This window comes from Myodes glareolus, chromosome 6 (genome assembly GCF_982192425.1).
Source record: "Myodes glareolus chromosome 6, mMyoGla1.1, whole genome shotgun sequence".
NCBI classification, from domain to species: Eukaryota; Metazoa; Chordata; class Mammalia; order Rodentia; family Cricetidae; genus Myodes; species Myodes glareolus.
Window position 1 is genome coordinate 116,781,710 of NC_142031.1, and position 25,810 is coordinate 116,807,519.

At 40.2% G+C, this 25,810-nt stretch overlaps 1 protein-coding gene across 5 annotated transcripts in view; it reads left to right on the forward strand.

Moving 5' to 3' along the window:
* Rbm33 (RNA binding motif protein 33) overlaps positions 1-25,810 on the forward strand; it is a 106,301-nt gene that overhangs the window by 39,562 nt on the left and 40,929 nt on the right. For all 5 annotated transcript variants that reach the window (XM_085691101.2, XM_048440186.3, XM_048440187.3 and 2 more), the window contains 3 exons: positions 3,112-3,320; positions 6,103-6,385; positions 13,660-13,718. In XM_085691101.2, coding sequence (XP_085547227.2) covers positions 3,112-3,320; positions 6,103-6,385; positions 13,660-13,718 — 551 coding nt within the window. The remainder of the gene's footprint in view (positions 1-3,111; positions 3,321-6,102; positions 6,386-13,659; positions 13,719-25,810) is intronic.

Below are 25,810 nucleotides of genomic sequence, written 5' to 3' on the forward strand. Positions count from 1 at the left end.
GTGAGAAAGAGAGCTGGACCTGTTAGCTTGTGTCCCCAGTCCCAAGATGGAGTTTATTAAATTGTAAAGCAGTTTGCCTGCTTTTATACTGAGATAAAAGTGTGTTTCTATTAGAGAGCCTGTGTTCTCTGATGACATATAGTTTTTGGACAGTTGATTTACTTATTTTTGTCGTTTTGTTTACAAATAAAAACTTTTAAAAATTAGATTTTTTTTGTGTGTGTTTTGATTGTTTGCCTGAATGTGTGTATGTATATCATGTGTGTGTGTTAGTGCTTCTTGAGCTTAGAAAAGGGTGCAGGATCCCCTGGAACTGGAATTGGGGTGCTTATGAGTGGCCATGTGAGCGCTGGGAATTGAATCCAGGTCCTCTGGAATTGGAGTTGGAGATGGTGATAAGCCACCAAGTGGTTGCTGGGATTGAACCCCAGTGCTCTTGAAGAGCAGCCAGTGAGTGTTCTTAGCTACTGATCCATCTCTGTAGCCCACAAATAACAACTTGCTACCTTAGTGATAGATAGCCTTAATTAATCTTGAGAATCATTTTGTTCTTTAAAGAATAATCAAATGCTGTCATGGTACCGCCTTTTTCTGACTCTGAAAGCATGTGTGTGAAGTGATGAGTTCTTTTTGAGATCTAGAAGGGAGTTTGGTCACTTTCAAATACAATGCCGCCTTGTGTGAAGAGCACTAATTCACACACATGACTCTCCACTGTTAAAGAGCTGTATCTCAGTTGTTGATTGGGGTATTTGCTTCCAGCTGGGTTAAAATTATACTTTGGGGCTTTCATTTAAGTTAGTCTTACTTGATTGATTATCCTTTTTTCTCAGTCAGGATTCATAAGTTAACCTTACAGAAAATTGGTTAGAAATATTATTTTCTGTTTTGCCAAGGATGACACACACCTGTGAACTCAGAACATAAATCATTCTGTACAGATGATGTCACTGGTGTCGGTGGTAATACTCTGGTAGAGCCCAGTTGAGCAAGATTGCTAGACCAAGTGTGTAAAGGGTTGGTTCATTGTGTATGAAAATGCCAGGGTGTGCTCTACACATGGACACTTTGACCAATTTTTCTCTAGGCTGAACCTGGAAGTAGAGAGCAGTGGCTTCTCTTGCTCAAGGAAGCAGACATGGACTTGGGTGGTCTTTGAAAGTAGTGGGAGCTGTGAGGGAAAGTGCTTTTTATTTTTTGAAGCCAAGATTTTTGTTAACTCTCTGATTTTTTTTTTGTTGTTGTTCAGCCTCACTGGCCACATGCATCATGTTAAATTGTTTTTTATTGCTTTAGCTTAAAGAACTGCTTGGCAATCCTTAAATCTAGTTCTGTTGAACTAACACCCTGGCTGCCTTCATTGATGACCAAAGACTTTTGGGAAGAACCTTTGATCTAGTGACAGTGGGAGTTGTTAATGCTAGTAGCCACATACTCACCTGTTAATACTATGGTCCTTTTTTTTGTTGTTTTAACAATTTTTTTGGGTTCAGTTATCTTTTGAGATTTGCCATTTTGATTTGCCAAACTGTATTTCATAAGTATGTATCCATTTCTGGCTACTCTAGTATTTGGAAGCAAATATGTTACTAGTTAAGAAAGGGGTAGGATAGTATAATTATAGTTACTTTATGATATATCTCTTTACTCTAGGATCTGGACATAGTTCAGAAAACACTTATGGGGAAATTAACATTTCAGTTGAAGTTACAAATGTAATTTCTATCCTGTCATAGTTGGTGACCTTTTGTGACAGCTTGTCTCAATTGGAGGAGAGCATTTTTCTTTGCTGATTAAAGATGTCATTTGAAACCATTTTATTACTGAGGATAGTAAAATTAATCTTGACACTCAGAACCACTAGAAAAATAATTGCTGATTCACTGCGTAAAATGTGTGTGTGAAACAATCATGTAGTCAAGATTAAAATAAAAATCTCTGCTGGTTACAGCGAGATTATTATGTTTTCTTTCTAGTAGGTTCATATTCATTTGAAGGAGATGGGATGCCATATCAACATTTTCAAGAAAATGAATCATAATTTACAGATTATTAAAATCTCTCCCAGTAGAGAAGAAAGGCTTCCAGTAGTGTTTAGTGATGTTTACTATTAAAAGATGTATTGCCACATTTAGACACTACTGTAAAATAAAGGGACCCTGTTTGAATGAAAGGGCTCTTCACCCTTAGGGGCTTAGAATAATGTACTATTGGAAGATTCTTAGGGTCTGTGCCCATGTTCATTGTTCCCTGAAGCATGGGAGAGACACAAGTGGCTATGTGAAGTTCCTGCAGTGTTTAAAGTAGCCAGCTTTTCTTTGCATGACTTTTCTTCTCTTTTGACATGGTGTCCATATCTGACTGCGTGGACACACTATGGTCTTTTTATAGCCTGACATATATACTAATGAATATAAAAATTTAAAGTGAAATGCAGTGTTCATTCTTTAGGAATTATCCTTAATAATTTTGCTTTAGAAGAAGGTCAGTAGTGACTTTAATTTACATCAGAACACTCAAGAGTATTTTTTCCTGATTCTGTGCTATTGCTCATTATTAGCATTTTCTTTACTGTTTTCTTTCCTTTCTTTCTTTCTTTCTTTCTTTCTTTCTTTCTTTCTTTCTTTCTTCCTTCCTTCCTTCCTTCCTTCCTTCCTTCCTTCCTTCCTTCCTTCCTTTTTTTCTTTCTTTCTTTCTTTGTTTGTTTGTTTGTTTGTTTGTTGTTTTTGTAGACAGGGTTTCTCTGTAGCCCTGACTGCCCTGGAGCTCACTCTGTAGACCAGGCTAGCCTTGAACTCAATGTAGATCTGCCTACCTTTGCCTCCCAGGTACTGGGACTGAAGAAAGGTATGCTCTCCCATGCCTGCCTAGTGGTATTTTCTTACTGGTCTAATTGTATCCCAGTGATAAGAGGAGGAGAGTTTCCAACTGTAATGCTCTGTAAATATTGGCTGCTTTTTAGATTCACTTGGCACACTGTGAAAGTGAAAGCATTTTAAGATTGATAGATGATTCATGTTTCAAGAGATTGCTACTTGGTTCTTACTGTTCTCCTTCCACAGATATATGTAGTATGGGCTGCATTTAACACCTGTTCATCTTTTTACATAGAGCTTTCGGCAGAAGCCAAAGCTGCATTGCTTGAATTTGAAGAAAGAGAGCGGCAGCATAAGCAGGGACGTTACGGTTCCCGGCGGGGAGGAAGGCGAGGAGGCTCTCTGATGTGCCGTGGAATGGGAGACCAGAGACGAGAGAACAGTGACAGGGGAAGGATGAAGGAGCACAGGCCTGCCCTGCTTCCTACACAGTCTCCTGTTGTGGTAAGTATGGGGTTTTATTGCTGTATCTAACAGTTTTGGAGTAATAAAAACGCTCCTGTGAGTCACACAATTCACACTCACCTTTTCTGAGATGACACTGAAGCAGTAGAAGCAGTGGTTGAACTTCTGGGCTTTTGTCTATGGTATGATTTTTAATTTAAGGATTTACTTCTTTCATTATTGGGTAGTTAAAAAATCCACCTCAGGGCTGGAGAGATGACTCAGTGGTTAAGAACACTGACTGCACTTCCAGAGGACCTGGATTCAATTCCCAGCACCCCCATGGCAGCTCACACCTATTTGTAACTCCAGTTCCAGGGCTTCTGATACCCTCACACAGACAGACAGGTAGGCCAAACACCAGTGAATATAAAATAAAAATAAATTAGAAAAAAATTCACCTCAGTACTTTCCTTGAACTTCCATTGGTGGCTTGTGTGGCTGCTGTTCTCCCTTATATCAGTGACACCCTCTCAAGTGCACTACTTTTGATATGCTGATGTTAATACAGATACAATCTAGGCCATACTCATAAAGTGTTTTTTTTTATAGGTTTTCCCTTCAGTATCAGATATTCTTAATTATTGTATCTTATAAAGCTGTTCATGACTTGAGACTGAATTATGTAGTTAAACTTGGATAAATGTCTTTTGGGATGTCTCAGAAGCAAAGATAGGAGTCATAGTGTTTGTTGTTCTTTTGTCAGCTAGAGGTAAACTTCATGGCTTTCTCCTTTGGAAGTCAGTGTTAGAAAGAAACATAATGCAAGATGTGTCTCTAGTGTATACCACATACCCTTCTGAGGCTTGCTGCCTACGCTTGGCCCTTGTTAACAATGCTTTCGAGTACCTTCCATTGTTGAGATGATGCAGTAGAAAGGGTGATTGTTGGTCTTGTGTATGAATCTAGTTTTAATGTACCTCAAGGGGAGAAGAAAATGATAGCACTTGAAAGTTTTGTGACATCAGTACATAGCTCTTTTGCACACAGTTGGTTGGTGGTAAACAAGTTATCCAGCCTGGTTTTGTATCATCACAAGTGCTACAGAACTCTTTTTTCAATTTACAGGTGAGGGAGATGAGTGGAGGGAGGGTTGGAGATAACATTAACAGGTAGTCAGAAAGCAAAGGTAACCCACATCCTGATACAGTAGCTATGCCTTAGGCTCCTGGTGTGACTGACCACCTGGTGGGTTGCATGACCACCAAATAGCTGCCAAACTGAGTCTGACCAGCAGCCATGCATTTAAATTGGGCTCACAGCATCCAGCAGAAACCAGCCAAGGAAATTACCTAGCACTACCAATTTAACTTTTTCTTGATTGATGAATGTCCCACGTCTAATTCCTATCTGTCCTTTACACTGTGGGTGTTTCAGCTATTTTATATCATGGGATAATAATATTAAGATCTGTTAGAAATGGTTTACCTGCTAGCTATTATATGTCTCAGTAACTTGATGTTTTTAGTCTTGGGCAGTTTGCTGTTCTCTTCCTTCCTTTTCAGAAAGTTAGAGGGTGTTCCATCCTCAGACAAACATACTAGGTTCTGAAATGGGGAAGAGGCACCCTCCAATTTCAGTGGCAGCCTCTCAGTGAGCTCAGACAACACATAACAATTTCCCAATTTTGTGCATTACACATTTGTGTGCATAAAGGCAGAAAGGTGTGCCCACGATTCTGAGAATAGGAGAGTTCAGGTTTATTGGTTCCTGAATCTGAGGAAAGACAGCCCACCAATGCCATATACAATTTAACTTTATACTCTTCCTTTTCCACTGAAGTCTCTCCTTGTCCTTCATCATACTGGGGCTATTTCTCTATTTGCCTTTTGCCTTGACCTGTGTTGATGTTTTTCATCGGCCATGATGAGCAGTCACTTTACTAGAGAAGGCATCATTGGAGGTTCCTCACCATGTGTGTTGTATTTTTCATTTGGAACACAGAGGCCCTCTATAATTGGGCTTCATCCCCAGAAAAATGTCTAATTAGGCAACTGAATTATGAATATTTTGACTACTAATTGCCTGTATAGCTGATTTGATTTGTGGATAAAAGTAAAACTCTTGAAGTCAGATCATCTAAATCCAACTTTTCTGGCATTGTCAGGAGTAGACCTGCTGCTTCCTGTACAAGCTTCCAATGGAGACTTGAGATAGAGGCTGCAGCAAGTTGCAGAGCCACTTTTATACTTTCATTTATTTGTTTATTTTTGGTTCCAGCCCTCTTAGCATCTTCTTTTACATTCTATACTCTGCTCTCCTGCCTTTTGACCAAATAGGAAGGCCTGTCTCCTGGTTTTCTCCATTTGTGGTTTGTTTGTTATTCTCTCTGTACAATACATCCCTTTTCTGCAATGGAGGCTTGACCCACATAACACTTGCTCAAAGCAGCTTCTTGGAACAGCTTTCTGTAGTCCTGACCCTTTCTTAAAGACAGGCTTCTAGAGTTCTCTCCTGTCTGTCCCCTGTCTCCTTGAAGAAAGGCAGGGCTAGCTGTGCTTAGAAGCTATGGGTAGCTTTGCTTGTTATGAGCATTTTGTTTCCTGGGCTGAATTTTATTTTTCAGAATTCATGCTGTGTGCTTTGGGCTGTCATTTTTTTTCTCTCCTTGCCATGGACTGGTTGTGCTGCAATAAATACTGTATTTATTCTGTGTACAAAATTTATGTACAGGTTGTTAAGATAAACTTATTTCTAAGAAGTTAATTGGTAACACATCAGTATTACTTTAGTTTTCTTCTGAATGTTGATTTGTTGATTTTTCTCTTTTGATGATTTTCAGGCTCACTCTCCAAGATTAATCCCTCCTCCACAGCCACAACCTCCGCCACCACCGCCACCACCTCAGCAGCAGCCGATCAGAAGTCTTTTCCAGCAGCAACAGCTGCAGCCTTTACTCCCCTTACAGCACCCGCATCACCCCTCCCCACCTCAGGGAGTGCACATGCCCCCCCAGATCGAGACTCCAAGGATGATGCTGACCCCTCCTCCAGTGACTCCTCAGCAGCCCAAGAACATCCATATCAATCCACACTTCAAGGGGACAGTGGTGACCCCTGTTCAAGGTACGTGTTCTTTCCTGGTATGTGTTGAAGGACTTTGGTAGCAGATTTACAGAGCCATCACAGTAGCAGCTAGATTCACATTCAGGTCTGTGAGGATGCATCGAAAAAAATTAGCTTGGCTTATAAGTGCCTTTCTTCAGAATGTCTGTCTTTTTGTGAATGGATGGAAATACTGTGCCATTGTCAGTGTGAGGCCCACCTGGAGGTAGTTGTTAAAGGGTCTGAATGCTTACTTTATATGTCTCGTGGCAAGAATGTTGGAAGTGATGAGTATTCATCTTAGGTCCTCGGTGTGTCTCTTTAGTTTATGTTATCTGGAAGGGAAAGACCAGCCTCGCTTTCATTTGTTAACTGTATTGGTACGACAGAAAAGGTATCGGAGCTGGGAGCAGCCTCTCTCAAACACTTGCCCCTGTGTCTGTCCCCCCTGTTCCAGGCAGCTTGGCTTTGTTGGAGAACAGAGCAGACAAAAGTTCTGTTCATGTTCTTGCTCCTTTATGGGCAGAGGCACTCAGGGTTGGTAAATAGGGCTTGTGTGGCATGCTAGATCCAGATGAAGAGAAAGAGTAGAGCAGACTTCAGGAAGGGAGTAGATACAGTTATATGGGGGTTCATCGAACAGGTAGTTCTAAGGGTGTTGAGAAAGATGAGGGAAGATGGTCACAAGTCTTGGAGAGGTATACAACTACTAGGACTGGCTGTTGTTGATAGTGGGCACAAGTCTTGCATTTGAAGTAATTGAGAGAGAGACGATCAACACTTTGTGGGGTGACAAAAGGAGGGAAGTGCATAGGCCCTGCTTGTCTGGACCACTGTAAGGACTTCTTTTTTACTGGGAGGAGTGCCTGGGTTATAGTATGTTAAGCTGGAGTAAAAAAGAATTGCGGTTCTCACATAGCTGAAACTGGCCCTTTGACAGTAGAATGCATTTTTCTGTGCTTCTGTTTATGCATCATTTTAATGCTTGCTTTTTTTTTACTCTGTATTTTTTTTTTAACTAATGATTTCTTATTACTTATTTGATCCCTATACTATGGAAAAGATGTTAGGCCATAAAAAGCCTGTAGTGATTCTCTTGCCTGAATAAAAAATGGGCCACTGGGGAGACAACTGGAAACATCAACAACCCAAAGCCCCAGTCTAGTAACTGTACAGTGTAGTGGTGGATCAAGAAAGAGCACAGCATAAGACATCAGCAGTTACAGTGATGACAGAGCAGTTGTTGAAACGGGTACTCTTAGAGCTCAGTGTGCTGCTAAACAGTCACTTAGCATTTGAGCAAATTGGAAAGGTATAAAGGCTCCATAGGTGGGTTCCTCATCAGCTGACTGGAAAAAAAACAAACATCATTTTGTCTCAGCTCTATTCAACAACAACAAACTATTTCTTGATTAGATTACGATGTGGTAAAAGGTGCATAGTACATGATAGGGTATGAAAATGAGCTCAGTGGTTGAAGCGGGAGGGTGCAGTAGAGTCCTCCCCAGCAGAAAGGTTATAATCGTTGTTTGCTCTCTGTCTGTGGCCATCTGCTCCTTTATAACTTGTGAGCCTCAGTGTAGCCATTTTACCTGAGACATGTGCCAGCAAATGATGAGATGCACTGAAAATACAATGTCTGCCAGGCAGTGGTGGTGCACACCTACAATCCCAGCACTTGGGAGGTGGAGGCAGAGGCAGGTTTATCTCTGTTAGTTCAAGGTTAGCCTGGTCTACTGAGTGAGTTCCAGGACAGCCAGGGCTAGACAGAGAATAACCAAAACCAAAACAAAAATTCTGTGCTTACAGCTGCACTGTCCAGTGGAAAAGGCCCAGTTCTTTACCATAATGATTTTATACTGCACAACTCGTGGTTCCAAAGTTGAATAAATTAACCTATAATGTTTTGAGTTATCGCCCATGTTCTCCTGACTTCACCCCAACTGACTGATAATCTTTGAGCATCTCAGTGACTTTTTTGCAGGAAAATTTTTTTCTATAATCTGCAAGATGCAGAATGTGTTCCTGAAGCATGGAATATACACACTATATGGAAGTATACATACTTCTTATTGCAAAAAAGTGTGTTGATGATGGTAGTCCCCATTTTGATTGATAAGGATGTATGTGAGCTTATTTATGATGACTTAAAATTCATGATCAGGATCTACAAGGCCTTTTGCACCAATATGGTGTTTCATGGAAGACTGTGGGACACCTGGGGAGAAGTATGTGTCCAGCTTGCTGGTGACTGCAAGAACCAGGGGTAAGAGGAGAGTGCAGAAGAGGCAGTGAGAGACTGCATATGATACAGGTGGATTGGATGAATAGGGGAGGGAGGCTGAGAATCTGGAAGGGTGGTGGTGACTAACCAGCAACTGAGCAAGTTCAAATGACCTGGGCTAATGATTCAAATTGGGCATTGCTAGTGTATAGAGGGTCTAGAATAGTGGTTCTCAGTCTATGAGTCCCAACTCCTTTGGAGAGTAGTCAAACAGCCCTTTCATAGGGGTTGTCTGTTACCAGATATTTACAATTAAGAGTAGCAAACTTACAGTTATGAAGTAACAACAAAAATAATTTTTATGGTGGGGGATCACCACAACATAAGGAACATATTATATGGTTGCAGCATTAGGAAGGTTAAGATCCACTGGTCTAGAACTCTAGCAGAGGTGCAGAGATACAGAGAAGAGCTGGGGTGCTGGAGGTATGAATCGGAGAAGAATTTGGCAGGGCTGCGGGGGGCAGATTCGGGAGCTGAAGAAGCATTGCTGGGCAGGCTGTCGATTTCCCTGGACTGTAGGAAGACCTCGGTTCTGCTTAGTGGCTTGTGAAATGAACGTGGTAGGAAGGAGCCTGACTAAACTGTTCTCAAAATGGGAAGGTCCTGATGTGTGCTGACAGACTTCTTTCCATAGTGTTCTCTAAAACACTATGTTTGTTGTTGAGGACGGGGAAGCAGGCTTGAGGAACGTTCAAGCATAGGGGGGGAGCATCCCTGATCTAGGTGAGACGAAAGGCTTATCCTGACAGGACCCTTGTGCCAGAAGTTGGCATGGGGAATTTCCAGACACGGGGCGACAAGTGTGAGTGCAGAAGGTGGCCTTGTGTGCATGGTGGTAGGATACAGAATCTTAGATAAGTTCTTATGATGACTGAAGTTTTCTTAGTGAGCAAGTTGGGGATAGAATATGTGGGAAAGTCTGAAGAGAGAAGTCTTGAAGCCATGTTCTGGGAGCAGACCAAGGGTAAGCCCCAAATTTGGAAGAAATGACTGGAGATGAGAATTGGCACAATATTGTGTGTTACTGTCTGTGCTTGCCTGTTATTCTCAGTGTATTATGGACATCTGTGTTCACAGAGTAGTGGATAAACTAGTCCTGAAATTGATGAGTCCTGTGAGGAGAAAGCCCCAGAGGAAGAGATAGTTATTGAAAGTGGTCCTGGAGGAAGACAGATGGAGAGTGCTGAGAGCTGCATGGAAAGGACGGTGTCTTCATGCAGTGACAGTGAGCTTGGGGTAGAGAGTTAGGGAGATGGTGGCAATGGCTCAGGAACTGATTTTACAAAGTAAAGGAGGAGCTTTAGGTGGCCTGAGGTCTGGGCTTGGGACTGCAGTGGGATTGGGAAGGAGACCACCTGTCCAGAAGAATGGGAGGAATTGTCGTCACTTTGGGGCACCTGAGGAAGGAACAGTGTTGGTGATTCTTTCTGGTGAGCTCAGGAGGTAAAGGAATTTCACAAGTTGAGAGAGAAAGCACAGGGTCCCTTGCCAAACCAAGAGCTCACATGTTTGGCTAGTCAAGTTGCTAACTTTTTTCTGGGCATTCTCCATCTTTGCCTTCCCAGTGCTGGGATTGCAGGTAGGTTATATAACCATGTGACATCTGCAGGTGCTAGGGATCTAAACTCTAGTTCCCATACTTTAACTGGAGATGTCCCTCCAGCCCCCACCATAAGTCTTCTCTGTTTCCTAAATTGAACTTCTCAAAGTTGCCCTATACCAGCATCAGTTAATTAGATAGTTCCTTGTAAATTTCAGTGAAAAACTGATGGCTGTTAAGATGTATAGATTTTTCAGCCTAACAGAAATACAATAGTATTGGAAGATAATAAAGCTGTAAAGAGGTCCTGGAATGTTCTGTAGACTAAATGGTGTCACTTGCTAGAAGTTATCAGGCTGGAAAGTAATAAATGCAGGTCCCGCATCCAGGAGCTTGAATGACTCAGTAAATGCTGAGTCCATTTGAAGCTATTTAAGGTCACCATGAATCCAGGAGCTTTGATGCTACTTGATCCTTGCATTTCATGTACCAGATGCCAGAGAGAAGAAAACCTTATTCTTGCTGGACACATATGAGGTCCTAGCAATATTTGATGATTTAGTACTTTGTAAATTAGCTTAAATTGAAACCCCAGTTCTTGGGAGAGGCTGAGTGTCTTTACATGCAAAGTACAGATTAAACTAGCAGTTCTCTGTGTTAACAGCTAAGTACACTTAAAAAAACTTGTTAAAGTGTACAGCTTTAATCCCAGCAATTGGGAGGCAGAGGCAGGTGAATCTCTGTGAGTTTGGGGCCAGCCTGTTCTATATCATTTCAGGACAGCTAGAGGTACATAGTAAGACCATGTCTCAAGACAAACAAGCAATAAAAAAGAGTATTTCCATCCATCCATCATCCATCCAGGGTCTCAGTATGTAGCCTTGGTTGGCCTGGAACAAACTGTATCCAGGCTGGCCTCAAATTTACAGAGAGCTGCCTCTGATTTATGGGTGCTAGAATTAAAGGTGTGCATCCCTATCCCTAGATAAATTCATTTTTAATTATTTGTATATATGTATCTGTGTAGAGGTGTGTGCATGTGTATGCATTGTCCATGAAGGCCCAAAGATATTGGATCGCTTGAGCTGGAATTACAGTGGTTGTGAGCTGTTCAATGTGGGCTATGAATAGGATGAGCTCTCTGCAAGAGCAGTGTGCACTCTTAACCACTGAATTATCTCGACATTCCTGCTGAAAATCTTTTCATTATTAGCATATAAGCCATATACTGAGTAATTATATGAATATGTTTGCATGTGTGTATATACATGGTGCTGGAACTCAGAGCCTGCCCAATGCTGGGTGCTAGATAAATGCTTTTCCACTGAGATAGGCTCCCCAGCCCTTGCATGTCTTTTATAAATTAGTCTGTTTTCTTTCTGAGGGTAAAAGACTCCTCCATTGTAATATAATTAAACCAGTTTGATGGATGCTTAAGTAGTTCTTCAGATATCCATCCTTACAATTGTAATAAACTGAAAATGTCTTCTGTTATATACATAGGATGCTAAGAGCCTACGTAAATAGTAAATACCAAATTTTTAGGGTCAAGGTTTAACTAGACTGGTGTAAACATCAGAAGTTTTAAGTTCCCTTCTGCTCCTTGTGGTGCCTGGCAAGGGGTTGGGTCTTGATCCTATTGCTGTCTGGATTGGGCTGAAACACACCTGCTTCCATGCCCTGCTTTGCCTCTGTGAGTTCTGTATACTATTTATTTCTTGAAGAAAGAGGGCAGAGACTTTGTCAGTGTTGCCAATTCCTCAGAGATCATGTTAATAAACCCATTCATTAGAATCAGCTCTCATCTCCTCATTCTTACTGGGTTGTGTTGTAGTTATTTAGTTCCTATAAATGGTTTGGTAGAGGAGCTTGGTGTTTTATATGTGGTGCTTGATTTAAAAATATTGTCTGTCTGTTGTTAAATGTATCTTTTTTTCTTCACCCTTATTATCTTCTGAGATGAGAATACTCTTCTTTTTTTTCCTCCTCTGAATATAGTCTGTTCTTTCCCTTTAGATGCCTAACTTCTGTGTGTCTTCTTACAGTAAGTCTTGTGTTGAAATAGACTCTCAGGGAGGCTTGGACTTCTGCTAGTTTGACATTCTGTAAGAGGAAGTTTCAGTTACATTTGCTTTGATCAAATAGTGAGATGGCCCACATGATTGAGCCTGTAAAGTGTAATGTCAATTATACTAATCTTGATACAGTTCAATGTATGGGTTTCATTTTGTAACTGTAGAAAATACAAGTTTGGTGTGTCACTATTTTAAAGTGATTGGACTGATTCTTCAGGTGCATTTTTGTGCCTGTATTTCTCATTTCCCAGAGTCCTCTTACTAAAGTTGTGCTGTATTAAAACTTTAATTAATAGTTTGCTGAGGCTGCTGTAACAAGCACTACCAAGAGGTATAGGCATGGGCAGGCTGATTCCCCTGGGCTCATTCTTGGGTTGCAGATGACTTCCCCATGTTCTCACATGGTGTCTCTGTGAGCATGTATTTGCATTTCTCCTTTTCTCTAGGATGTTAGTTAGATTGAATTAGTGCTCTTCATTCAGACCTCTTTAAAGACCTCTCCTAATGTATCACATAAAAGATCTCTCCTAATGTATCACATTTTAGGTACTCGTATGTGAGGTTTTCAGGGTGCATCTAGCACCATGTTTGGCTGTAACCTCCTATAACACAACAGTGATGAGTTCTTCCAAATCCTGGTCAATGAGACCAGTGTAATGTGCAGCACATGCTTTAGCCCTAAGGACTTAGCCCTTATTTTTTGCTACCATGATATATCCTCTTCAAACAAGTGGACTTCTTCATCTAGTAGACTGGCGAGAATTTGACCACTTTGAAAATAAAACCAACCTACAAGTGTCAGCGTGGTAATTTGCTTCCTTGTCATTCTCTATAAGGGTACACAAGCATCATTCCACCCTTCCTCTTCCTCTTTTTCTTCTTCTTTTCCTCTTTCTCCCTCTCTTCTGATTCTATAGGATTCACATTTCAATTTGTGTGTAACTGGGCAGGGCTTACTATGTAAGCCAGACTGGTCTTATGCTCACTGTGTATCCCAGACTGGCCTCAAACTTGTAACAGTCTTCCTTCTTCAGACTTCCTGAATGGTAGGGTTATAAGAGTACCCTACCATGTCACATTTCACTGAAACTAGGTCTTTTAATTTCAAAAGAAAATTATCTTTTTTTGTTGTAAAAGTATTTAAATTCTAAATAGTAATTCTCTGTTAGAACTGAAGCTTCATATTGGGCTGTTTTATTCTGGGGCCAAAAATACCATCCCCTCTCCTCTTATGAAATTATCAAAAGTACCAAGTGTGTATAGGTATAGTCTAAACTTAATGTTATTGTGTGCCCAGTACATGTATTATATGTTTTGTGTGGGATCTTGTGTGTTGTCTTCGTCCCATCCAGTCTGATGCTAAGTGATTGTAATGCAAGGTGTTTTCTTACAGTGCCCTTGCTGCCAGTTCCAAGCCAGCCGAGGCCTGCCGTGGGACCCCAAAGATTCCCAGTGAGTAGCAGCTGTTCTTCTTTCTGGCGGGGGGGAAGCACATGCTGACTGAGAGATACTGGTACTGCACTTGCCCAGCCATATACAGTGTGGGCATTGGTGAATGTTGACTGTAGTCTCTGCAGTGGAAAATATTTATTAAAACCTTAAGTTTTAATTAAACATCAGTGGATGTTTGAGAGTGAAATTAGTTTTAACTATACAATTGCTGAATCAAGACTCTCAGCAGAATTTCTCTCATCTTAAAGAATATGAATTCTGGTTTTGTCATGGTTGTGTTGAAGGCACATCTTACAGACATGTGACATCTGTGAGTTTATGTCAGATTCCAGAAAATAAGAATGACATGCTTGGTTATTAAAGAGCTGGGAGTATTCCTGAGCAACAAGTTTCCTGTTCTTAAATAAAAAAATTTAGATATGGGGCTGGAGAGATAACTCAGAGGTTAAGAGCACTAACAGTTCTTCCAGAGGTCCTGAGTTCAATTCCCAGCAACCCACATGGTGACTCACAGCCATCTGTAATGAGATCTGGTGCCCTCTTCTGGCCTGCAGTCACACATGGAGGCTGAACACTGTGTACATAATGAAATGCTAATGTCATTTGGATAGGAAAAGGGAAGTGAGTACGTGTGTGGCCTATTGATGATGAGCAGTAAATGGATGTCCGTGGTAGCCCCAGACAGGTTAGAAGGAGAGCCTGCCGACGAACCAGGTCCACTGAGCGGTCCACTGTTGGGCTCAGGGTTTGGAGTAATTTTTAGATACTCTGGCTTTGTAGCTATTATTTGTGGTACCATCTGAAACTGGTCCTTTCTGGCCTTGTTCCCATATTTAGCTAGGTTTTTTTCTTAGATTGCTGTTTACGTTATATAAATTTAGTCTTTGATTAGTTGTTTTTGGTTACCAATCCCTATTCAGAGCGTCTTTGTGAATGACTGTGTCCTCCAGGCTGTCATGGTATCATCCATGTACTTCTGAGGAAATCTTGCTTCCCTTTCCTCAGGCCTATGTGAAATTTACTATTGGTCTTGTTTTCATGTTTAATTCACATCATGGTGCTAGAATTTGATGTAAAAACGCAGTTCTGGTTTTCAGAAATGCATGTATTTTAATGGTTTTATGAAACAGTGCTTGTCAGTATGAAATTAGAGAAATTTACAATTTTCACTTTTATTTTTCAATTGTACAAATAGAATTTTATATGATATTAGAAGGGGGAACCTCATGTTTTAAGGATATTACTAGAGTAAATGAAAGCTTAGCACTTAAAGGTAATAGGACAACTTGAAGAAAAATTGGTTCTCTCCTCCTACCATGTCAGTTCTAGGTTGGAACTCCGGTTGTAAGACTTAGTGGCCAGCGTCTTTACTCTCTGCCTTAGTTATTGTTCTGTTGCTGTGAAGAGATACCATGACCAAGAAAACTTACAAAAGAAAATATTTAATCGGGGGCTTGCCTACACGGTAAGTCCCTGATCATCATTGTGGGAAGTATACAGGCATGGTACTGGAGCAGTAGCCGAGAACTTTACATCCTGAAGAGAGAGAGAGGCAGAGACTTGAGTTGGCCTGGGCTTTTGAAACCTCAAAGCCCACCTAAAAGAAACACTTCCACCAACAAGGCTGACACCTAATCCTTTTCAAACAGTTTCACTGACTGGTGACTGAGCATTCAAATATATATGCCTATGGGATCAATTCTCATTAAAATCACCACATCCTCAGAGCCTTCTCCCTGATCTCTAAATTCATTCATTTAATAGTGTTAAGCATTTGCTCTTTTGTAATTTTTATTTTAAATTGGTGTTTTGCCTGCCTGTGTATATGTCTGTTGAGTATGTTGATTCTGGAGTTACAGACAGTTGTGAGCTGCCATGTGGGTGCTGGGAATTAAACCCAGGTCCTTTGGAAGAGACGTTAGTGCTCTTAACTCCTGAGCCGCCTTTACACACACACACACACACACAATTTATTTTTTTAAGATCTAAAGACTACTCTGAAGGTGGCATTAAGATTTCTGAACCTTCCATTGGAGAAGGTGGCAGCCTGTACTGGAAAGTAGTTGGGCTAGATATCGGCTGTGTGTATAACTAAAGAAACCCTACAGGTCTTTGTTGGTCACTGTCTAATAAATGTCTACTTTATGTGACATGTCCTAGCATCTAGATAAAAAAGCTAAGTCATGGTGGTTAACTGAAAATATGCAGGGCTTCATCTACTCTTTTAGTCTTTCAGAGAAATCAGTATGGGGTTGGTTTTTCCAAGTACAGTACAGACACCGTGGGTTGGGTTTTTTTTGTTTTGTTTTGTTTTTTGTTTTTTGTTTTCCTTCAGAACATGTTTGGAAGGGAGATAAACTCAGGGCTGTCTTCTGACATTTATTTAAACTGGAACTTTAAAACAACAACCAAAAGAGACTTTTTCCCCCCACCACTATTTTAAGCATGATTGCCATGAATATAAACTTGATATTATAAATATTAGCCAAGGATCTGTTTTATGGCAGTTCACAACTATTACGAACCAAGAAGAATTAAGTGAAGCCCAAGTTGGGTCTTCATTTAATACCTGAGTAAAATGATTTAAAACAGCAAAAGCAATATTATGACCTAATTAAGCCTTTGATCATTTATTTCTGCTGGCTATATGCACTGCAGATCAAATCTAGCCTTTCTTAATAATTGAGAGACAGTATTTATTACACAGACTCTTGCTTTATCAAATGACCCATAATCTCTTTACAGTGGCACATGCCTATAATCTTAGCACTTGAGAGACTAAGGTAAGAGAATCCTGAGGTAGGTACTAGCCTGGGCCTAGATAGCAAGACCTTGCTTCAAAAAAAGGAGGAAGGGCTGGAGATTATAGCTCAGTAGTAGAATGCTTATTCAAAGTTTTGAGTTCCGTCTTCAGCATCAAGTCACACACACATGCACACAAAGACTACACAGAAATGATAAAGTATTTAGTTAAGAAACCCAAATTCAGACTTTCTAGGTGTAGTGGATTCATTGTTTTTCTTTGGTGCATAAAATTAGATTTGAATTTGGAAGTCTTTGTACCAGTTTAAATGGAATTAGAACTTAACTAAAGTCAAATTTGTTTTGTTCATCTTTCCCAAGTGGATCTCTTCTATATACGCATTCTCATCTCCCTGAGGATAGATGTTATCTTGGGCAATGCTGCACACACAGTGCATAGCTACTTTTTCTGTTAGTTAGAAGTTGTGTGACAAAATGTATCCTGGGGAGATGTAATACATACGTGTACTCACCCCAAATACGAATTCCACACAGACCAAGGTATGGATACCATTAATTTCAGCTTTGGTGAACCAATGAGTTTATTGGGGTTACTTAAAAAATATGGGTGAGTGGTTACTTACAGGAGCAGAAATGACTCAAAGACGGCTGCTTGACCAAAATCCACCCCATTATGTCTGACAGCTCACAAAAATCTGGGATCTTGGAGCACACTGCAGAGCCTGCAGGTGGCTCAACAGATTGGAGAGCTCCTTTTTCAGATGCGTCCGTCAGTCTAAACCTCTTCCAGGTAGCTCTGCTGCTTTCTGTTTCTTCCAGGCAACTGGTCTGGTCTCAGAATCTTCCTTTGCAGCTTTTCTCCTGAGTCTTCCTTGCTGCTCAGTTCCTTGTGAGGAGACTCTCAGTATTTATTGCTTACTCTGGCAGGGACCGGCCTACTGAATCTGGTCAATTTCAGAAACTTTGTGAAGCTATTTTGAGTTGTTTACTTTTGGTTTAAGGAGCTTTCTGCACAATGGAATGTTTCAACTTGAGGAAACTTACACAATATTTGAGTTGAGAGTTTACTGGTACTTGTGAAAGTGAGTAGTGTAGAAAAGAAAGAATGTTTAAGTTTTTATATGTCTTGCATTGTAAACTTCAGTGATACATTGAACTTGTATCAGAGGATTAGGAGTACATACTGAACTAAAAACAGTTCTTCTCTTTTCCTCACTCACTGGGAAGCAGACAGGACAGACATGGGTAAGGGTGGCCCCAGCTCCAGGTCTGGAAAGGACCTGGGTGCATGCATGCATTTACCACTCAGCCTGAGCAAATTTTCTCTTCCTCACTAGAGGTAACAGCACTAGCTTAAAACGCCATTTTTACTGGCTATTTTATGAAGACTTCAGAAATAACTAAGAACTAGTATATTGCAGGATATTTGATCACACTGTGAACCCCCAGATTGCGTTATTTACTGGAAAAACCTGTTTGTCGTTGTGGTATAGCTCAGCCCTGGCACACACCTTTAATCCAAGAATGTTCTACTTGAATATTGTAAACAGGATTAAATAAAATCAGTCATAGGTCAAGAGGCAGGGCAAATAATCAGGTTGACAAGAGGTGAATATAAAATTTTTAAGAAAAAAACCATAGAGGCTGGAGAGATGGCTCAGAGGTTAAGAGCACTGACTGCTCTTCCAGAGGTCCTGAGTTCAATTCCCAGTAACCACATGGTGACTCACAGCCATCTGTAATGAGATCTGGTGCCCTCTTCTGGCTTGCAGTGGACATGCAGACAGAATACTGTATACATAATTAATAAATAAATCTTGAAAAAAAGAAAAAAACCCGTAGAAAGTAAGAGGGAGTCAGGAGGACAGATAGAGAGACACACAGTAAGTAGAAGGGAGGGACATTGGGTTTGAAGAGACTTGTTTGTTATGGTAGAAGAAGAGAGGCTTCTGAAACAAGGACAGAGGAGGAAGGTCAGCTGTGTGTTTTCTCTTCCTCTTTGAGCTAGCAGGCTTTCATTCCAGTATCTGGTTCCAGTCTTTATTGGTAAAATCAAATGATGGAGATTTGGGTAAAAACAAACTAGTAGATGGAAAATTTTCTTAGTGACTGTCTCCTCTAGATTTGCTAGTATAATACGGTTTTTGTTGTGTTTTGAGTGGTGCTGGGGCTTGAGCCCAGATTACTCCCAGCCTTGCTTCCATTACATTGATGCACAGCCTGCCAACCAGCCTAACAGTTTGTTTGCATGCAATGACCTGGCATTATTTTAGATATTCACTCTTAATGTATTGTAGATGGTTGGTGTAAGATTGACAGTGACTATTAGGTAATTAGAACAAAGACTTAATTATCGAGGTGAGAAATACTCTAAGAGGGTCCTGTTTTAAGTTCTTAGTTTTGAGAGAAACTGCTATAGAGGCACTTGGGTCATGGTTTATGCATCATATTTGTCTTCACACATGGATATGGTTCTAACCCCATCCACACATGTACAGTACTTTGTGATTTAAGCTTCAGACTAAAAATTAGGTCTATGCCTGGATTTCTTTTTTTAATTTAATTAAATGACTTTTATATTTCCAGACCAGACTTAAGAATGTCTTGCAAATATAAATTATATTTCAGTTGTTACTGATCAGAGAATGGCTATGTTTCTCCTTTATCTTGAGTCACTGTTAGTCTTTTGAGTATAATGTACATCTGTTATTTAAGTAACAGATGCCCACAGGCCCTGGTAGAAGAACAAGTAGCATCCAAGGCAGGGGTCATAGGGTCTCCTTTGTGTCCCTTTGCCTGTTAGTAACCACCACTTCAGTCAGTGCTCACTGCGTGGACCAGAGCTTGTCAGTATCCGTTCACAGCACATTTGTGTCTTGTTTTTATAAGAGGAAGAGCTAGTTTACTTTGTATGCAGGTCCTGTCTTTTTTCCTATTTTTGTTTCTGTTTGAATTCTACCTTCAACTTACGTGTTCCTGTTTTCATGTTAAAAATCTTTCTGGTTTCACTGCACAGAGACAGCACTCCCTACTTTGTATATCATTACCATGGTTGGTTGTGAGTCTTTAAGTATAGTTTTTTGGTTGTTTGTTCTAGAAAAGACATTGCTTGCTCACAGCAATGCTAAAATGTCAATTGTAGTAAATCTTACTTTGATAACTTTCATTTTGAGTCCCACTGCTGTTTTATATATAAATCCCCATTTAAAGCAGTTGTTCTCATCCTTTGGGTCTCAACCCCTTGGGAGGATCAAATGACCCTTTCACCAGGATTGTCTAAGACCATCAGAAAACACAGGTATTTACATTATGATTCATAACAGTAGCAAAACTGCAATTATAAAGTAGCAACAAAAATAATTGTAGGGTTGGGGTCACCACAATATGAGGAGCTGAATTAAAGGGTCACAGCTTTAAGAAGATTGGGAAGCACTGATTTAAAGCTTTCTGACAGAATAATAAAGCTGTTTCAACCCTTTGAATTTGCACTGATGTATTTAGGCTGATGATGTTTCTGGTGACCAACAACATACGGGTAGGCTGTGGAAAATTTTCTTTATTAAAAAATATTTTTGCGTGCAATATATTTTTATATTCTTTCCCCTCCCCTAGATCCTCACCACCTTCCTACTCACCCAACTTCATGTTCTCAGTTCTGTCTCTTAAAGCACACACACAAAACAATAAAACCAGATGTCAAACATAAACTCAGTAAGAGACAGACAGACAAACAGACACATACACCACAAAACCATAGAATCTCCTGGGTATAGGGCTTGACCTGGAGTGTGATTGATATACCCAGTTACACTTCATTGAAGAAAATTGATTTTTCCCTCTCCCAGCAGGTATCAATTGCAAATAGCTTCTTGATTTGGGGTAGGACTTTGTGTCCACTTTCCTTTCTTCATACCAGTGTTGAATGATTTCTTGTTCTTTGTTTAAATTCAGGATGAAAATGTGTGTACTTCTAAGTTGGAATTAGTCTTTAGTAGTGGCAGTATTGCTTGGACTGACCTGGCAAATGAGGTTGGTATGCAGCAGGACTCTGGGCATACTGTGGTTTGTGGTATCAGGTGCTGATGATCGGGGCTTGCTGGCTGGGTCCTGAGTGCTATTTCATGCAAATCATGTCTGAGAGACTGCTGCAGCAAATCCCATTTCTTTTCTGATCATAGCCTCACTGATGAGAATCAAGACTATGCTCTCCAGGAAGAAAAGTCTTGCTTTTAAGTGTTTACAGTTTTTACAACATGGCTGCATTGCCTTATAATTATTACCACTTAAGATAGGGAAGGGATGATGGACATTTCCTCTTATCAGATCTTTGAGTAGTAGCAGGAGAATGTGGTAGGAGATCCTTCCAGCTGTCAGATATTGTCAGGCTTGCAAGCAGAGAATGCAGTTTAAAATGCAGGTGACATAATACCCAGCATCCTCCACTTGCTTCTGGGTTTCTGATTAATCATGATTACCATACATTATCATACCATCAAATTTAATCATATCAATGAATGCCCATCTGCAGCAGTAACAAGAGCAGCTAAACACAGTGGAAACAGTCATTAAAGGAAGAGATGGTTTATCAGATTCAGTAACCCATTAGCTTGACTCTGCATCGTTGGCATGCCTTATACACAGGACTGGAGGTAGGACTGGGTTAAAGGCCACACTAATAACCCAAAGGCCAGGAAATAGCCATTGAAATGGTTTCGTACTGATTTTTTTTGTGTGTGTGTGCAGTAATCAGAATCATTGCAATATTCTATAAAAACTGCATCATAAAATAAACCGTTTGTCTGTTTTGGGTAAAAGTATTAAATTGGCAACAGCACATCATCCTGAATTGTGCAGTGCCATGCAAGTGGACTTGTATCTTTTGGGGTACATGTGTGTGTGCACACACATGCTTTTATGTGTACGCCTATGCATGCCTTGGCATTCTTTCATAGTTCAGAGGACAACATTTTAGAGTTTGTACTCTCCTTCTACCATGAGGGTTCTCAGGTATTCAGGCAGCAAAAGCCTATACCCAGTGGGCGACTTTCCTGTCCCTAGACCTAACTACTCCTGAGTAGAATTTTTCCATCTACAATATAGTAATTTAGCTCACCAATGTTCAATTTAGTCATGCAGCCATCAGTGTTGCAGTTTAATATGCAGCCATTCATGTTGGACAGCAATAGGAAGTTAAAACCATGGAATTGCCCTCTACACTAAGAAAATATCTTCATGTTTTATCTTTAATTGTAGTGTGCTCTCCAGTTATTTTGTTTTATTATGTTTGAGAGAGTATACATGCACATACCTAGGTTATTAGCGATTATTCTTCAGGATCGCTTTATTTATTTTGAAGCAGGATTAATCACTGGGACCTGGGGTTTGTAAGTTTTTTATGTTAGGATGACTGTCCAATGAGCCATTGGATCCATTCCTGTATTTACTTCCCCAGCACTAGGATTACATGTATGCCACCATACCTGACTCTTTTCCTGGGTACCCAGGACCAAACTCAGGTCCTCAGGCTTGCCTAGCAGGCACTTTCCAGCTGACCCGTCTTCCCAGTCTTAAGCATTCATTTCCCCAGGAGTTTTTAAGACACTCATAAATAAGTTCAGGTACATTTTTAAAAAGAAATTTTATCATCAGTGTGAGGGGTAGGGCACAAGTGCCACAGCGTGTGTGCAGAGGTCAGAAGACAAGTAGTATGATAGTTTTCTCCTAGCATATGGGTTCTGGGGATGAAGTCAGATTGACAGGCTTGTGCAACATTTTTTCCCCTGAGCCATTCTGCCAAACCTTGATACATTTTAAAGATAAACTTGGAAAGATGTCCTAAGACACATTGAAATGCATTTCTTCCCAATGATTAGAATTTTTTTCTCCCATGTAAAATAGTATTTTTGTTATAATAGTCTGTGAGCTCTTTATTATGATGATAACAAAGGACAGTGTCATCAAACAAGTCTGTGTTGTCCCTGCCAGCCCTTAAATGTATCTGTTTGGAGTCTGGCTCCTTTCCTGGGGCATAAGGCACCTGAGATTCACTGGTTTTGTTGCACCAGCTGGTAACTCATTGCTATATAGTATTCCAGTGCTGGAGTTAGTTTATTCACTACAGTGTTGCTGGAAGCATGTGCTTATCTTTAGCTTGTCAGGGAAATGTGTTCACAGATGGGAATTTACAGGCTGTACATTTTTCCTCATATAACTGGACCATGACTTTGGGGATTTTTTTTGTTGTTTGTTTGTTGTCATTTTTGAGATTTTTTGGGGGCGGTTAACCCTGGCTGTCCTGGAACAGTGTCCTCAGTACAGGCTATCCTCTCTCTGTAGGCCAGACTGTCATTACTTCCAAGTCCTGGGTTTAAAGGTGTATGCCACCATCATGTGGCTATGTCTTTACTTTTTAATTGCTTCTTTTTTCTTTTTTTAAAAAAAAGTCTTAACAGTGTTATTGTTAAAGATCAAACATGAGCTAAAATGTTACTGGTAGATTACTACATTTTAGATTTTTCTCATAGCTTATGTCCAGCAACTTTAGGAACCAGAGGTGTTACTATTTTCTCTGTTTTACAAACTGGGAAGCTGAGTATTGGAAGAATTAATTTCTTAAGCTTACATAGCGGTGCATTGAACCAAGGTTCAATGGTAGCATTTGAACCAAGGGTAGTCCATTTTTATTTTATTTTATTTTCGTTTTTATGCTGACTTGTCCTTATATATCAACATGCACTTTCAAATATTATTATTTGCATTGGTTTTATTATGGTATGTGTATGTTCTTGCACATGTGTGGAGTTCAGGGGACAGCTTGTGAATTTAGGAACTCAAACTCAGGCCGTGAGGCTTGGCAGCAAAAGTGACTCTTACTCACTCACCTGTCACACTAGCTCTCGACATGTATTGTAATAAACTTTGCTTTTAAGAAAGAGAGCTTGAAACCCAAGAACCTGAACCAGTTCTGCAAGACTGTAACAGTCCTTGGTATACTTACAGAGGATTTGCTAGAGGGACCTGCCGGTTGGCATGGCTGTGACAAGGGCGAGTGCAGAAGTAGTGCATTGCCTTATTTTGTGACAGAATGCAGGGTTGTCTTTGTTTTCTTCAAAAGTAGTATTTTGACAGAGGTTTTAAGCTAACAGTCACTGTTCTAGTTTACTACTTGAACCAAAAGTGCCTTGCATAAATTCACCCAGTGTTCCTGAACATAAAATTTACACTTCTTTCTTTGGAATGTTCAACTTGTATCTATAAATATAAAAATACCTTCTAGAAAAATCAATATATTTAAACAAGTCACACCTTAAAGAAAAAAACTATGGAAAATGCTCAGATAAGAGGATTAACACGTGTGATAGAAGGTTGTAATTTTAATTATGTCAGGGGTCACTGGTGGTCTTTATTCTTTGCTTTTAACCCACTTAATCAGAATTAACCAAGAGGTATTCTTAAGTGTCAATTGGTTTCTTATACAGTTCTTTGCATTTTAAGTGAGATTAATAAATGAAAAAATGTTACACAGGAAGGTTGAAATTTATTGAAAGAGTCACGAAATTTCAGTGACATTGTTAAAGTATTTAATTAGTCTTATTAAAACATACCAACTGACCCTTTTAGGGAAGCTGATAAGTGGCATAATAGCAGTTGAAGCCGTTTTATTCTTGCTTTTATACGATTAAGTTTTTGCTAAGCAATTTATGCAAAGTTTTCATCTTTTCTTTTTGTAACTGAAGTTATCAGTTCTTTCTGAATAGGATTAATATAGATAATGTCATGTAATTAACAAGAGATGCAAAAAAATGAAAGCACAATCTGTATAGGAATTATGAGAGGATGATAATCTCTTATCTTGGATTTTTAAAGGGATATAAAGAAAAGCAAAACAGTAGTTTGAATGGATTAGACTAGTCTTTTCTTTCCAATGGTAGAAGCGCTTTAACACTCAAAGTTCCATGACAGCACAGTTGTAAAAGAATTCTGCATTTGGTGGTGGGAACTAGTAATTTGTTAACCTTTATGCCCTGCAGTGGTAGGAGTTACCACAGGAATGACATGGTGAATCAGAACTCAGAATTGTGCCTTCTGTGGCTTAAGCATTGAGCTGAGGTAGTTAGAAAGAATCTCATGTGTGGGGTTTTGTTCTGAGCTGCCATTCATCTATAGTAGTCTTCCCATCCTATTAAGGAGTAGTGACTTCTTGCACCCGATTCTCTGGATTGTCTGTGTGCTAGGTGCAATATTGTTCCTGATGTGTGTTGGTCAGGGTGTGAGCAATACAGCAGAACTCACTTGGTAATTTTAAGGGGTAAGAAAGTGAAAGTTTGGGTTAATGACAGTTCAATGATGTTTTGGGGACTCTCATTACCTTTCTGCTTATTTGCTACCTGAATATGTGTGCCTACTTTCCAGACTAAGGCTGGGTTGATGCTGCATGCTAGCTGAAGCACCCTAGGATTAAAGTTAATAGATAGCATTGTTGCTGTGGTCTTCTGGGATCCTGGATTGGAGTGATGGCCATGGGGGCTGAATCTGAGGGTAACAGAAACACAGCCTACCTGGGCAGAGGAAAGCAGGACAAAAAGGATATGAAACAAGGCTGAGTTGTGGTTCCAGCTAAGAGTCCTGAGCCCCAGCCTGTTACTTAAATCAGGATCTTGACTCCCAGCTATAATCAGCATGTATGGGTAAGGGCTCTCTCTCTTGCTGTTAGGCCGGCTTCAGAAAAGCAGTGAGCCTGGGTGGTATTTGAGACATCTGCAGATGTGGTTTTTGATACCTAGATGTCTTCAAAGTGCCCTTTGCAGGAGTACTAATTGGGGTGGGCTGACTTCACAGGTGGAACTACCAGGTGTGCTTACCTCTTGGTTTGTATATTGACTCTGCCTCTGATCATAGTGAGGCCCTCTACATTTGCAGGCATCTGGGAAAGGAACAAGAATAATTTATGGGAAGTTTAGCTTTCTAGGTTAGAGATTTTATTCATTGTATATGTTCTCTGACCATATGGCCTTCAGGAAAGGTTGCATGTCAGAACCTTGCTGGTTTCCAAAAGATGACAGACACACTTGGGGAACTCTAGCAGCTGTTTTTAGAGTAGTGAAACTCGGATTTGTGTAAAGCAGATGGCACTGGTGTGCATTGGTATTTTATTAGCAACAGGATATTTTTTATTTTTTCTGTTAACTGCCATCCACGGACAAAATTGTTGTCTAGCACTTGGACAAATTCAGGAAATTACTTACATAAATACTGTAATGGATGAATAATTCTGCCATGGACAGACTCCTCCTTCCGGTTATCTTCTTATTTTTTTGATAAACTTCTGC